At 41.0% G+C, this 16,002-nt stretch overlaps 1 protein-coding gene across 2 annotated transcripts; it reads right to left on the reverse strand.

The window, feature by feature from the left end:
- Positions 1-2,713: 2,713 nt before the first annotated feature.
- Positions 2,714-15,758, reverse strand: bco2a (beta-carotene oxygenase 2a). 2 transcript variants are annotated; one of them, XM_079508627.1, is made up of 12 exons: positions 15,627-15,758; positions 13,075-13,279; positions 12,235-12,446; positions 11,733-11,848; positions 11,063-11,165; positions 8,059-8,187; positions 7,803-7,963; positions 7,304-7,471; positions 5,654-5,791; positions 4,691-4,873; positions 4,446-4,556; positions 2,714-3,609 (listed from the first exon to the last, which is right to left on the reverse strand). In XM_079508627.1, the coding sequence occupies exons 2-12, from the start codon at positions 13,248-13,250 to the stop codon at positions 3,493-3,495; spliced, it is 1,614 nt and encodes a 537-aa protein (XP_079364753.1). In that variant the 5' UTR covers positions 13,251-13,279; positions 15,627-15,758; the 3' UTR covers positions 2,714-3,492. The 2 variants fall into 2 exon arrangements, with proteins under 2 accessions (XP_079364753.1, XP_079364752.1); XM_079508626.1 differs by lacking the exon at positions 15,627-15,758 and adding an exon at positions 15,164-15,285.
- Positions 15,759-16,002: the final 244 nt, after the last annotated feature.

Consider the following 16,002-nt stretch of genomic DNA (forward strand, 5'->3'; position numbering starts at 1 on the left):
CAGTTAGATTCTCTGGGCAAGCACATCTCACGTTATTGTTTTATTATTACTATTTTTTTGACTATTAGAATAGTGTTACAAGTAAAATACCGTAGCTCCAAATGTAAAGTGTTTCTAGGCCCGTACTTGAGTGTTAGTAGTGTCTCGGGGAAGCGATAGTATTCCTTCTGCCTCCTGAGAGAGGCCCTGCCATTCAACAATGTGAGGTCAACGAGTGCAGTCCATTACCCACAATTCCTCTTGAACGGAAAAAAAGGAAAAGAATTAAGCATGCAGGACTGCTCCTTTAAGACGGTGAGACAAGCGTCAGCTGAATGCATTCAGAGACAGAGCAGTAGCCAAGAAGGAGAGAAAGAGAAAACAAGAGAGGGACCATCTAGTGGGGATGGAGGAAATCATGTTTTTTTTCTTCTTCTTTTTCTTGCCTGCCCCAGCTACAGTGTTGTTAATTTGCCATTACTCATATTGTAATATTACGGGTGTCAGTTTTCTCACTGCACCGCTAACAGAGAAGGGGTCTTGTTGCTAGGAGAGGAGAGATTCAGCCTTCTCTTATTGGCCACTAGGACGCGTAAGATGGCCCAATGAGAGCCCTCCCCCCAGAAGCAATAGAATGGTAGAGCTACCCCCACATGCAGACCTGATTAATATGTCAGACATGTTTTATGGGTTAAAGTGAATCTGGCTGGATGCATTGAAAAGACTGCGGTAGGGACATAGTATGAGGAGTGTGTGTGTGTGTGTGTGTGTGTGTGTGTGTGTGTGTGTGTGTGTGTGTGTGTGTGTGTGTGTGTGTGTGTGTGTGTGTGTGTGTGTGTGTGTGTGTGTGTGTGTGTGCGTGCGCGCTTCGCACAATGATCAGATGTGAGCCAGGAGAACATACAGAACAGTACCATACAGTATAGACTCTGACATATAGACTGTATTATTTGTGAGGTCTCAATGTATGTACTTTAATCTCTCTCTCTTTACACACACACACACACACACACACACACACACACACACACACACACACACACACACACACACACACACACACACACACACACACACACACACCAACTAAACACAAACCAGACTAGTAAAAGTGGATAACAGATGTAGTACATGGTTGTTGAGAGAATCTTGTGTACAACAGAGATACCTATAACATGTGTGAATCTGAAATCACTCAACAGTTGTATGATTTTTTTTAAAGTCACATACACTACACTACACACACGCACGCACTTTCAATACAGAAACAATGATAACGTACTGTATGTACTCCCCAAAAGCACACTACTATAAATGATAATTAGGACAATATTGGATATTATAGCATGTCAAATTTTAGGCATGGGAAGTCATAGTTTATTACTGTAATTTCTGTAGTGATCACTCCATGCTTTAAACATCTTTGTTTGTCCAGTGAGAGGAAGCATGTATATATAAACAAAATGCTTTTCATTTGTGTTTTACACTTTGATCCTATGTAGATCCCTCCTACGCATGCTATTTGAATTCAAATGACCTTCACATGCTATCAACCATTACAATAGAATCCATTACTATACAGTTTAAAATCCATGAGCATCCTACTCCCCGCTTTAACCATTTTACACTTCTTTTCAGCTGCAATCTAAGCACTTCTGACGCTTTAAAATGCAAATAGGCGAGGAAAAAAATGCACTCTGCATTAATAGCTAGATTAAAGCATTCTTTTTGAGTGGTTGTTGGGTACTGGAGGCTGGAGCTTCAATCCAGAGCATGTCTCTCTCTCACTCACACTTTTTGATTTTATATTTTTAGTTTTTTAATTGACGCATTGTGATTTAGGTTCAATGTTACACTTAAATCAATTCCTTTACATTTTAAACACTGTTTTTCCTTGCATATTTTCTCCATTCATCTCTTCTGTCTGTTAGTGCAGTTTAAATGAAATGCCTGGACTAGGATTCAGCACCTTTTCCAGCATACACTTAAATGGAAGGCGTGCTGGTCTGAAGATTAGCTAGTTTCCTCTGACTGAAAGATCTCACCTCTTCCGATCCCTGCAACAGGTCATGGGTCCTGGTGACTATTCTTGAGTCTTGACAAAGTGTCCTTTTAGCATGACGTTTACATTTCTACATATTTCAGGGGAATCCCTCTTGACTGCCCCCTCTGGTGAAATGCAAACATCTACAGGCATTGAGAGTATACAGAAGTGGGCTATCCACTCAAAGAAGAATCCATTAGTCTCAGTGAAATAAGAATAGAAATACATTCTGGACTACAGTGTCTACTATAAGGGGTTCAGTTGCATTCTCATGTGTGATTAAATCAAAGAGGTTTCAGAGAGTTTATCACTGCAGAAACTACAGATTGTTGTTAGATTTAGATAGGTGTTGCTAGGTAATGCAAATGTAACTTATGACTAACCCACCACTTTTCTTTCCATGTAGTAAAGCAACAATTAGTATTGGAATGTATTCACACATTTGTAACTGGCAACAGATCAGTCTCATTGTAGATGGATCTTGAGATTTGCATTAAGTTCCATCATGTACTGACCTCTAGTGGTTGGTGTGAAAATGTTGTTCAGGAGAAAATCCCCTGCCCTCCGGCTAGGCATTGATTGAGATGTTATGGTGGCTCTGGCGGCTGGCAGCAGGGCAGACTGAGTAGATTAAACAATGCTATGCCATGACAACAAAAAACAGAAACATAAAGGTGATGCCTTTGAAAATATTCTGTATTTATTTTACAAAATGTTGATGCCATTACAAGCGGACGATAGAAAATCTGTACAATCGTGGGAAAAAAAAACATCATTACAAAACCGTGGTTACATTGACATTAACCAAAGAAAGTGTCCGTTCCATCATACCATCCTTCAAGACACTGCTATCTTTGCCCCCCGTTCACCCAACCTTAATAATTGTAGTGGTGAGACAATAGAAAAAATTATATTATATAGTTTAACATTATATAATTATATAAAAAGTAATTACAAATATGTTGACATTATCTAAGAATCTTCAACATCTGCTAGTTTGGCAACATTCTGACAGTGAGAGATCACCTCTGCTCAATAACTTGACTTCAAGTTGTACTTGAGTCAATAAACAGCAGCGGGTTTCTGGCTGCTACCATTGATGGACCATAAACAAGTACAACAACTGGTAAGTTAGATAATGGATGAAGAAGCACTGCACAGGCCTGTAATTATGTCAAACTGAGAACAGGTGCTCTTTGGAGAGGGTTCGATTTCAGTGGTTCAAGTTACTTTATTTTGTTAAACATCAGTTGAAAATAAGGCGGTGAACTTAAAAGGTCCAAGGCAGCTCTGTTCAGTTAAAGTAAAAAAAAAAGGCTTAATTAATTAGTCCATGGCAAGGAATTAAAAAATGCAGGTGACATCAGGGTCTGATGAGACCAGAGTTCACGTCTATATTTGCAACATTGCATCTGCTATTCTTTACGTTGTGCAATGGAAAGATTCTCACAGCCATGGGAATAGGTGATTTAGCATGAGGCATTGAAGGTTCCATGGAAGCCATATGGAATATTCACAGGAACGTTGGCTCTTCCCAGCTCTTCATAGGTCTTGGCATCCAAAACCAGAAGGAATGTGCCTTTGTCCTTGAAAGAATAGTATGATGTAATCAATATCAAATGTTCAATTGTGACATTATGACATGGGTAACCTAGTTATGTTCAATACAAATTCTTACGAATGCTATACGAATTCTGTGAAATGATCTACATTATGGTGTACACAGACAAAAGACAGGAGTCAATGGGACTCTTGATTGGGCGGAAACCTCATCCAAATACATCATAGATGTCATAGAGCACTAATTGATGTCACAGGCTGACCACATAAAGTCCGACATCCACATTGGAGCCATGCTGTTCCCATGTGGATCCCAAGAGCAAGTTCTATTTTGAACATTCATCTAGTGATTCTTATAATGCAAAACGATAGAACACCCATCAAGAATGTTTGGAACATTGGTTCTCATGATGCAACAATACATTGTCAGTTTGACATTGCTCACATTTTCCTCACATAACATATCTCTGCTGTCGAGGAGAAACCACCTAACTCCAAAAATGTTCAGGAAAAAAAAGAAAACCTTATATTTTTAAAACAATGCAATACTGCCTCATCAAAGTTGGTATTGTGACTTTATATATTGTCAATTACTTGCATGAGAGGGAGAGGCGGTGGAGTTAGCTGTGTTTGAGGGTCCAATGGAGCTAAGAGGTTTTCTCCGGGTGTTCAATAGCATTGATTTATATATATATTAAAAATAAAAGAAAACCTAAAAAAATGAGTTAGGTGGTTTCCTCCCGACTGCGACGATATGAGACGATATTTAAAATCAGGAGAATGAGGAATTCTTCCCTACAGTATGAGAGCAGCTATGATGTCCATGTAGTATTCACTATCAAACAGTGTGTAAGAATCTTACCTCTGAGGGTGTGAGAACCACAGAGAGGATGACCCCGTCATCTTCATCCACTGCATCCGGTGAAGGGACAAACACAGGCTCAGACGGGTAGAAGCCCTGCTGATACCACACCTGCAGTCACACAGACACAATCTGTCACTCTGTGGGTCCCTTTTATTAGAAATAAATTAATGTAAAGGAATGAGTGCAATAGGTTGTACAGTATTATAACTGTCCAATTTAGATGGGAACGCCCTCCCCATCACCTTGAAACTCTTGTCCGTCAGGTCCATCTTGAGCAGAGAGTCTCCCACCAGGTGTCTGAAGCCACAGCCGTAGAAGTAACGGTATGGACGGGTGTTACTTCGCCCATAGTTGATCTGTGGGAACTCCAAGCCACCGTATTCATGGAGGTCATTTCCATGGAGATCCTCATGATGGCAGAACACCTGAAGATACAAGAGATCGTTAACAATCCATTGCTGTTTATAGTGACAATTGACAAATGGATAATTGTAGCACGGAAGCTGGCAGCATGATAGTACATGACTATATGTTGTTTTGAGTCTATTTAACTATCTATAATAAATGTCTCTACTTGTGAGCAGCTGTCATACTACTGACGTCATACTGTTAATGACTAACGTCAAAGACTAGTATAGACTGCCATCCTCTGACGTGTACTGCTTTAGTACATACTTTAATGCCAGGCAATATAATGTACAATTAGTGGTGCGGACCACTCGCCCCACAATGCTGTCCCCCAGTGAAGCGGACCACACGGCCAGCTTGGTGACAACAGACTACAGACCCTAATTATATTAAGTTAAGTAGTAGTAGGCAAAAAACTGTTGCAACAACAGAGGCGCAGCGTCTGAAGCCAACTTGAGCCACTGCCAGGCAAGCGAGTCACCATGTCAAACATTGCAAAGTCTTCTTTAACCAACTCGGCGCCGTTTGAGTTACGATTAGGTTCTTCTGGCCAGAAATACCAGGTGGGTCCGACCGCTCAGAGGTCGTCGGATTTGACTGGATGGAGTGGACCCGTGCTCGTGTTCTCTGCATGTATTCATACGGGCTGGGGCGGCACCTGTCAGCAGGGAGTCTCTGCGTCCTCCCAGCCGGGGCTCCTCACTGGCACGTGACGTGAGTCAGTAGGATACGTGGGTCTAACTGCTCCGTGGTCGCCGGATCATGAAATTCATGACATAAGCGGATTCTCAACTCACCTTATCTGTGCTGATTTTGACACACGTTGCTTGACTGGAGGGCCTTGTGTTTAAATTTGTGTCTGATGGAGTATCATTGGTCACGTTAAGAGGCAGAACGAAGCGTCGTGGGAAGGCCCTTTGCATCATGTTGTACACCTTGAAGGACATTATTACAAAAATAAGTTTTTATGTTTCTGTACGTACGGTATATACATTTCCTATTAGGCCTAGACATGAAATAATTTGCCTAAAAATGCTATCTGTCATGTTTTGTATGCACATGCATGATCTTCCCATCAAGACACCCCCCCCCCCCCTCATCTAGACTGAGTGGCAAAACATTGAGCAGCATGGAGTGTTGGAGTTTGGAAGCACTCATTGGAAATCACTCAACAGTCCTGAGACCACCTGTTTCTAAATGTCACATAATGCAGGAGGCAGCCAAATGTTGTGTTATAGAAAACAAGCACTTCCAAACTCTGACACTTAGAAAAATAATCAAATGCAGGGCATTTCTTGACAGAAAGTAGCTCATAACGTTTCTATGGTGGATTTTTATGAAACAAAAGCTTTGCAGATAGAAAGATAATTCAAGCCTTTCATACAGCTGCAATGTTGGTGAGTTTAACATTGTTTAATGCAATCAGACAGGACTTTTCTGTTTGGATGAATGGGCTGTCAAGGCCAAAAAGTTGTTTTTTGACACTCAGTGGGCGTTCCCGCATAACTTCCAGGTACGATGATGTCACGCGCATATATATATTAAGAGTATTCTTTTCCATCTATCTACTGGGCAACCCGACAGTAGACTACTCTACCCGAAAGGCACTAAAATCAAAACTACGGATCTCTCAAAACAACATGAGCCTAACCCCAGCATGAGCCTAACCCCGGGTGGGATGGCTCAGGGTAGAGAATAGTTTACAATGTTTGCAATGGGCCTGGTCTTCAAGATACTCAAGGGACACTCAGTCAGTGCCCATGTACCTGTCAAACTACTTAAAAAGAGTGAAAAACACCCACGTGCACAACACCAGAGGGAGCTCCACTGATCTCATTCCTGCCAGAATCAGGATAAACATGGGGATGAATTCATTCTACTATTATGCCACCAAAATATGGAATGCCATACCACCACCAGCCATCAAAAAGGTGTGACTCCCTAACCTCCCTAACCTGTCTGCAAAGTACGAAGAATTTAACACGTTTTTGTGAATGAGGCCCACTGTGCTCTTGTTTGGTATATCATCATGGGGGGTTGGCTTAATGATTAACTCAATGTCCACTGAGCCGCTGTGCAAACAAACGAGAACATCAGTTGTAGAGAATTATTTGTATTTCTCATTAGCTTTTATTTGCAAATTGTTCTTTGTTTTCTTTAATTTGATAACTACTTATGGTCATACTTTTCACTTTACTTCAATTCTCAAGTAATATTTACGTATTTTGACAATTATTAAGTTATTGTTATCGGTCAACAATGTTGCAACAAATATTGATGTCTAAGTATAGAGGAAAAAGTGTGTGTGTGTGTGTGTGTGTGTGTGTGTGTGTGTGTGTGTGTGTGTGTGTGTGTGTGTGTGTGTGTGTGTGTGTGTGTGTGTGTGTGTGTGTGTGTGTGCGCGTGCGTGCGTGTTTCAGTGTCTGTGTATGCAGATGCATGCTGACCTCATCCAGTGCATCTCCTGACTTGCGCAGGTTCTGGATCAGGAAATTATTAATGGCTTGGCCATTGTCCGAGCAGCACATGTCAAGCATCAAGAAACCGTCTTCCTCAAAGGCATTGATCTGATGGAACATGGCGAGGGCCTTGGCGTGGTACTTCACTGGACTGGCCTGTAGGGGTAGTAGTGAGTGACAACATACTGCCATTTTACTCAGGTAAGTTTTGATTACTGGACTCTTACTTGTAATGGAGTAGTTCTACACTGCAGTATTGATACTTTTACTTGAGTACTTTTTCCACCACTGACCACTTCCACCCTGGGCTGGCACCCGTATTCTGGGACCCAGAATTGTCATTATAGGCAAACATTTTCAAACCTAAAACAATAGCAGATCTACAAGCTCCCAACATGTTGTATAACATGTTGTGAACATTTTTGAATAAGGCTTCAGTGGTTAAAAACTAAGTATGTCAAATGAAGGAATTTACAGTAGATCTCACCTTTCCTGTATGCTTGTCAACAAGGTGAAAGACAGTTTCCTGCTGGGGGTCCCAATAGATACCCTCACTCAAGCCCTTTCCTCTTAGCTTGCATGTGACTATCTTAAACAGGTCCATCTTGATTGGCTGCTCAATAAACACCACATAGTTCCCAGACATCGCTATAAGGACGAAAAGCAGTCAAGACAGAGTTCATAATATAATACGATATAATGAATAGACTATGAAACTTCACTAATGATCAGTGTTGGATTACCAAAGCTGTGGTAGTAGGAAGGATGGGACTTGTTTGCTGGCACAATAGAACACAGCACTTTAGCTCCTTGTAGGGTGTCTGTGCCGTCTGCCTTCTCTGGTGGGACTCTAATGATGTTGTAAAGGGCACCTATAGAACAACACGGTACAATTTAGCAGGCGCTCTTATCCAGAGCGACTTACGAGGTAAACACATACACCAAATGCACAGAGATAGTGTATTGCCTCAGTAAACTCAGATCACTGGTAAACCAAGAAACTAGCATCAGCGAAACAATATACCAGGGGTCCTCAACTAGAAATGCTGAAGGTCCACTAATCATTTTTGAAAAAGACTAAGGTCCGGTCCCATGCCACGCAGCGCGGGCCACACAGCGTGGGCCACGCAGCGCGGGCCACACAGCGCGGGCCACACAGCGCGGGCCACGCAGCGCAGGCCACGCAGCGCAGGCCACGCAGCGCAGGCCACGCAGCGCGGGCCACACAGCGCGGGCCACACAGCGCAGGCCACACAGCGCAGGCCACGCAGCGGCCAGCGGAGAGTGGGGCTCTATATTTTTTAGTACAGTCACACCAAGGCAAGCTTATACAAATCGGATCCCCTCCCAACCAACCAATACTGGGGTGCAGAGTATGGAAATAAAATGTTTCACAAATATTCCCCTCCAAAAATTCACAGCAAATGAGAGGTATTGTGTTGAGGCACAAAGAACACTTTTATTTTTGCCCAGGGTCCACAGAGAGGTGGTACGCGGACCGCGGTCGTGGTGACCGCGGTCCGCCTATTGAGGACCCCTGCAATATACACTATACAAAAAAAATATCTGTACATTGAAACTAAAACATACCATGTAAACAATGAACATCCATCTAAATAACACGGTAAAACAAAGTTATGTAACTAGCCACTAAATATTTTAGGATATCAAAGTAAAGTAAGTCGACCAAACAAGACCAAACAAAAGCATAATTAGTGATATATTATGTTTATGTTGTCATTGCATAATGTATGGTGATTCAGTCATACACAAAGTGTGTTGCCATTACATTCTTATAACGAAGGAGCTTATAGCCATCTTCTGCTTGGAAAAATAGAATATAGTAGTAATAGTACAAAAACAGATGTATGTGTAAGAGAAGGATTATGATCTCAAAGTCTTTGGCAGTTACTCAACTGCATTATTGTTCACATTTTAATCAAGTGGGAACCCATCGATTAAAAAAGGGAAATCTGTGTTGAGGTTACTGATGGATAAAATTGATGTTTACACGTCATGTCAAGTTGGACAGTTTTCCATATCCTGTTTGTCAGGACAGATAGGCCTATACCATCTTTAACTCTAGCCTATTCCCTGTTTACACCGTATTGTTCATACTTCATAGGTCATGTCACTCATTATTTGCCACCATACACATCCCATATCATCTTTAACTTTGGCCTAGCCCCTGTTTTATGTCATGTCACATTGTTCCATCCGGTTGTTCATATTTCACTGCCCTATTTTATCATTTATAAGATATATTTATATACTGTCCATTATGTTCACTGTCTTTCACCAGTCAGTAAGCTTACTATACTGTAGACAATGTTTTTAACTCGGTTTGCACGCAGTTGCCGTGTTATCAAATACCATTCACATAACTTGACCTTGGTCCTGGACGGAGCCAGCTAGTCAGTAAGGGAAAGAGTTTTCGTTATCTACAGATTGTCATGGCAACGCATTCAACTTCATGGGAGTCTCCAGGACTTCCCATTGACGTCGCTACACCATCCTCATCATCACCAATGTACCAACGAGGACTGATTCACGTGGGTCCACGCGAGTCGGACCAATGAGAGCTCGCCAGCCATCGCCAACTCGGACATGAAATGTTCTCCACCAATGGATTTATATCAACAATCTGACAACGAGCTGATGTCATTTCCACTATTAAATCATGAACAATGCTACAGAAGAGGACTTCGGACCCATCAACATTTGGATTATTTCTCTAAATGAATTATGTAATTGTACTGTATCTGAATTCCAACACATTTCTTGTAAATTGATTCTTACTAACTAAAACTCCTAAAACCTTAATTCACTCAGTTTCCTCGTTCATGCTTCTCTCTAAAAGTTACTATTTCAGGTCTTTCTTTTAAGGGTTGTTTTTTTTTTACAAAGGTTGTCAATCCATCTCCTGGAATGCATTTAAAGGGCATTTCACTCAAAAGGTATAAGAGATTACTTCTTTGGGTACATTTTTAACCTCTCTCTAAGGTATTTCATGGTGTCCTGTCTTAAAGTGACAGTGACATTTTCTGGTGGTCTGGACATTATGGTCCTGGTTCAGACTTTATTATTATAAACATTCTCCTCAAGATGGCTCCAAATTTCCATCAGTTACATTTTAATACATTTGTCAAATTGTGAAATACATGGGTGTCTGGATACTTAGAGCATAGCAGTGGGTGTGGTTTTCTGGACCCACTGAAAAATCACCCATTCATTTTCCCCATAGAGATTTACAAAAATATTTATATTAATTATTTTAAGCCTAGAATCCAGCCATCCAGGATCCTGGTGAATCATGACCATAAAACCTTTGATTCTGTGAAGAAAGAAAAATGAAAACCGCTATACAAAGATATTTATTAAATGTATATCATAAAATAAATTATTCAAACTTTTTTTCCCCACAGAATCAAAGGTTTTATGGTCATGATTCACCAGGATCCTGGATGGCTGGATTCTTGGCTTAAAATAATTGATATAAATATTTTTGTAAATCTGTCCGATTTTTCAGTGGGTCCAGAAAACCACACCCACTGCTATGCTCTATATAAGCTCCTGACAAACATGAGTTTATTGCTGATGGTATGCAATTTCACAGAGTGTAAAAAGTAACAAATGCCCCTTTTATTGTCTCTATTCTTTATTTCCCTATAAATGCCTTTTTCGGCATTATGTAACACACTTTGAACTGCATTTGTGTATGTAGACAATACATATTTATAGACTAACCTTTGCTGCCATAGGAGTTGCCCATATTGTAGGCGGTGCCATCAGGGTCATAGTGTGGGTGAGCAGTGGCTCCATTTACAGCTATGAACTTGCTCCAGTCCACCTATAACGTATAGATAGAATCCAGGCAAACAGACATAACTGAAGCCATTTTCCAACAATATCGGGCTGGTTTGATGAGGTCTGTGGTGTGGTACTATAAGTTGTCAGTTCATGCCTGCTAGTTTAAAGGTGTTATTTTACTTAAAAGCATTAGAAGGACAATATCAGTCAGCAGAACCAGGGATGTGTATTTTAAATTAGGCTAATTGAGATTGAAATTGTATGGGCTTGTGTATGATCTAATGGATATCAAATATTATTTTTAAAGATGAATAAAGCAACTTCAATCCAGATGTGTGTTAAAGTCAAATACTCATTATTATCCACTACTTCATCGCACAAAGAATAGCGAAAATAGCCAATCTACAAGCTCACAATGTGTCAATGTGTAATGGTTTTTTTAAAATATATTTTCGTCTATGCCCAAAATAGGGCAATGTTGAAAGTGGTAAATCTGGAGTAGTAGATAAAAAAGAATGTTCATGATCATCAGTCATCATAAATACAGTATGCTGCGAAACCTTTACAGTACTCTGGTGTACTGCACTGTGATGAGCATGACAAGTACCTTTTCCACAGAGTCCAGGCTCTCCGGGTCCACTCTGTGCATGAGGTTGGTCTCAGTGCTGACATAGTAGTCACCCTTATATTTCACAAAGCTGACACTTGCATTGTCTGTGGGTTCTGCAATTGCAAAATAATGTATGTCAATGTGGTGTTTTACACTCACTCTATTTGTGTTCCATATAGTCTTTGAACACAGTCGTGATAAACTGTGGTGAACAGTGAAACGCACATGTGCCTGGAAAACACATTAATGAAATGTCTTTTTCCCCCCAGCTCGTTCCTCTACGCATAAACGCATATTCATATTTCAACTTTTTAAGTTCTTTCTGTAAATTGATGCCTGTACTAGTGTCCCACAGAACAGAAGTAGTAGTTTCCAACGGAATATGGATGCTGGGGTTCAAGTGTTTAAAACAACGCAAGATAAACAGGAATCCACACTTAAAATTATTCTACCATAGTAACCATACGTATGGTACATGATCATGAATCAGCCATCTTACGAATCATCTGGAATCGAGAGAGAAAGCGCTGGAAGAAGTTTTGACAGGGGTCGGGCAGGGCGAGGGTACCAAACTCTGACACCATGATGCGGTCCCTCTCACTGTTCTTCTTGTAGGAATCACTCCGCAGGAAACGACTTTTGTAAGTCACCTGGCCATTCTCGATCTTAAACTGGTGCAGCAGGGCCATCCCATCAAACCAGTGGTTGTAGCTACGGGGGATAACAGGAATGCTCGGTCACTAAGTGCACTGAAGTGCCCTTGAACAAGGCATTGAACCACTACGATGAAATGTGTTCTATGAGCAGGGCCTGGCTGGAAACAAGTTCTTGAGCTTAGCCCAGATACCCTGGGTAAATATAGTAATCATTTCATTTCATTAAGAAACCTTCAAAAAGCATGATAAGAAGCTGTAGAAATATAGTTCTTATTTTTGTATGATTAGTGAAACCCCTTTTTCTTAGCCTTTTGTTTATTTCATGCACCAGCAAGTGTGTAAAAGTCATGGCGTAATGCACAGTACCAAATGCCACTTATTTGTGTCATCTCAATGTTTTTATGAAGTGGCACAGAAGGGGCCAGCTATCCAATCACAGCTCTGAGCTCAGCAACATTAGGACACAATTCATGACATTGTAGTCCATTGTAAAAGGATGAAGGAAAGCAATTTTCCCACTACAGTAAGATTGACATCTTTTTAATTGATATTTTAATATGCAAGCGATTATATGTAGGGGGATTCAAGCCAGATAAATTAATTTAGCTAACTGTCACAACATCTTTTCAATTCCACAGGGAAACCATGCCGTTATTAGATTGCATTTTGTTTGTATGACTCACTGTGTGTTTCCAAACTCAAATTTCCCTGGGCCATTGCGAAGGAGATTGCCACAGATCCACGAAGGAATGGTCCCCTGCACTTCAGTGGAGATTGTTTCAGGGGTCTCCTCTACAGTGCGGACCAAAGGGGCAATACTTTCCAGACCCTTCGCCACTGTAGAGAGACATTCGGTCATCTCTTCACAGTCAGATGGCTTAGATTCATCTGTAGCAAGTACATAGACACAGCACTCCGATATTAGTGCACACTTCGGCTTGCCTCTGAACCCGCTTCTTCAAACCATTACAGATACAACTAAAATGTTCTCACAGTTGTCTGGTTATTATGAAATGAACACACAAAGCTGTATTTAATGCAAAAACTATGGTACGCAGAGTAAGATCATATTGCTATTGTTTTTTATTGTCTTAATGTTACTGTGTTTTGCCTGTTTTAATGCTATTTGACATTTTTCTCTTTTGTGAAAGGTGCTATATAAATAAAGTTTATTATTAAACAAGTATGAGCTGATGTAGGAGAAAAACACTATACCTGCCACTTTCTCAGACCCAGTCTTGAGTATTAATAAGGATAATTGCTTAGTTTATGATTGTATTTTTCCAAAACCCACATGTTGAATGTCTGTATTAACCTATTTACTTCCATGTGCAAAAACATGTACATTTAGCAAAATATTTAAATCTAACAGTAAGCTAACTGTTACTGTAGTGTTTCACATATCGGAGTATTACAGTACTGTACATGTTTCATAATGTAATTTGTGTGTGATGTGCATGGCCATAACGTTTTCCCATCCCTGGCTGTAGAGTAGAGCCGTAGACCATAGGGGAATAATAGGCCAATGTGAATAAGATGCCATTTCGTCTTACGCCTTTGATGGCAATTGGATGATTTGAGGCATTTTGTTCCAAAAATGTGTTTTGCAAAAATCCACCTGTTGGTGGCGCTATAACAGGCCAATGTGAAAAAGGTGGGATTTATTCCTCAGCCTATAGTAGGAAAAGTGCATGAAGAATTTCACGTAAATTGCACGCTGCGTTCATGATTTGAGGCTTTTTGTTCAAAACGGACCAATCCTCGAACTGTTTGAGTCTGTGGAAATATATTTATTTAGTTCTAAATACACAAACTGACATACTGTAGTGTCATTGATTGATTGGTTGATTTATTAACAGTTTGCAGAATTACAGTAGCCAGGCCTACATTTCAAGTACAACTCAATACAAAAAACTGTTAACTGTGAGTGGACGACACCATAAAGCATTACACTTTTTTTTTACAATAGGGTCCAGTGCCCACCATTTTCAATTAATCAAAACATTAAGAGACGTACGAATATACACAACTATATAGTCAAAACAGGAAACAAAGGGAAAAGAAACATATAGCCTAGCGAGGGGGAAAAGGGGTGGGTGGGGGATTCAGATTTTACGGGGTCCAGTTTCGAATTGCAGCCGTCCGTATGGTGCACTTTGAGAGCGGTTTTGAAGGAGTCAAGGGATTCGCATGTCTTAATGACTGTTGGTAGGGCGTTCCACATGTTGGTGGCATAGGAGCGGAATGAATTTAGTCCCTTATTGTGCTGCATATGGGTTGCACATGGTTTGTAGTAGTAGTAGTAGTAGCCTGACCACAGGCTGACATTTCTACTCCGAGTCTCCGATCCACGCACTGACGCACGGAGTTTTATGCCTCGCGTCCTCGGAGGAAACTAAAGATGATATCCCATGAATTTACGATACCTTGTGCACTGTGCACTACACAGCATTTAATTCAGCATCTTAAGTTTGAAACTGTCCTCACTCAACAAACATGACTTTATCCTTATTTTGTTTACATTCACCTACTGCTACTGGACACGCAAACAACGTATGTTTTTTCCACACAGATGACAGTTGAGGATGTGTGCCGAGGATGAAGCCGAACTCGACGCGTATTCGTGTGAGGGAAAAAGTAGTTTTTGTATTGCACACATCCTGATCCAACAACAGTCAACAGCAACATTGAACTGTTCAACGTTGCATTGGACTGTTCGTTCAATGTTGTTGGATGTTTCAATTTGAACAGGATAAACTGAGAGAATCTTACCTTGGATTTCAAGCTTCACCGGTGCCATGATATCAACCACAGATGGGAGATGACAACAATACTTCAACGAGTGTCACTTTAGCAATTCAGTACAGTAGCAGCGAGCACCCACGCCCCTCTAGCGTCTATGGAGCAGCAGTTGCAGCAGCAGATCTGAGCTAAATTATATAATCCTGTTGTGTAACACGTGGGCAAGAGAGGGACGTACTAGAATAAACAAAAATGTGAGATATCTAAACAAGTGGACATGAACGCCCTAACCTTATAGGATTTTTGATATTGTTATAATATGAATTAACAACTTATTATTTATTGGGCTTTTGTTGATTTGTGGAATAAAAGCAGACGTCATGGTTTTAAATAGTCCTATTGGCTTAAACCTTAAATGTGTATATTTAACTTAATTACAGTGCTCAATAAATAGCTGGCAGTCCTGAGTTAAAGAGATATGGTTCCAAAATACCTTTCTGTCTTCAGAAAGCTGTGGGTGTGGTGATGGTGAGGTGAAATCCAGGTTTATTTAACACAGAGCGGTGCCCGTTGGAGCCTCTACAGCGGTGCCCGCTGGCTGGCTTACTTGGAAGATGAAAGTTGGAAATGCATGCCCCACCCAGATATTGTGGCTGTGTCCCTTATATGGAGTTCTTTGTCAGGCATGCCCAAATATGGAGTCTATGCAGACGTCAGAATGATGTCAGAACAGGCCGGCTCCATATGGACACTGGGCAGGGGCCCTTTCCAGACCCGGGCAGAGGTCTTTTTGCGGCGGTTCTGGACAACTGTGGGTCCGACCGACTCGACACCGGCCACTGCACTCCCTGTGGGGGTGTGGAACACGT

The sequence above is a fragment of the Electrona antarctica genome (genome assembly GCF_951216825.1).
Source record: "Electrona antarctica genome assembly, chromosome: 8".
Classification (NCBI taxonomy): Eukaryota; Metazoa; Chordata; class Actinopteri; order Myctophiformes; family Myctophidae; genus Electrona; species Electrona antarctica.

What these genes read in the sequence shown, in the direction of transcription:
- bco2a (XM_079508626.1), bottom strand. Translation starts at nt 15,191, where the DNA reads ATGGCACCGGTGAAGCTTGAAATCCAAG. An exon ending in TTTGAGTTTGGAAACACACA is followed by an intron (nt 12,447 to 13,074) that starts GTGAGTCATACA and finishes TATCCCCCGTAG; the next exon opens with CTACAACCACTGGTTTGATG. An exon ending in TCAAAATCAGCACAGATAAG is followed by an intron (nt 4,874 to 5,653) that starts GTGAGTTGAGAA and finishes TTGTATCTTCAG; the next exon opens with GTGTTCTGCCATCATGAGGA.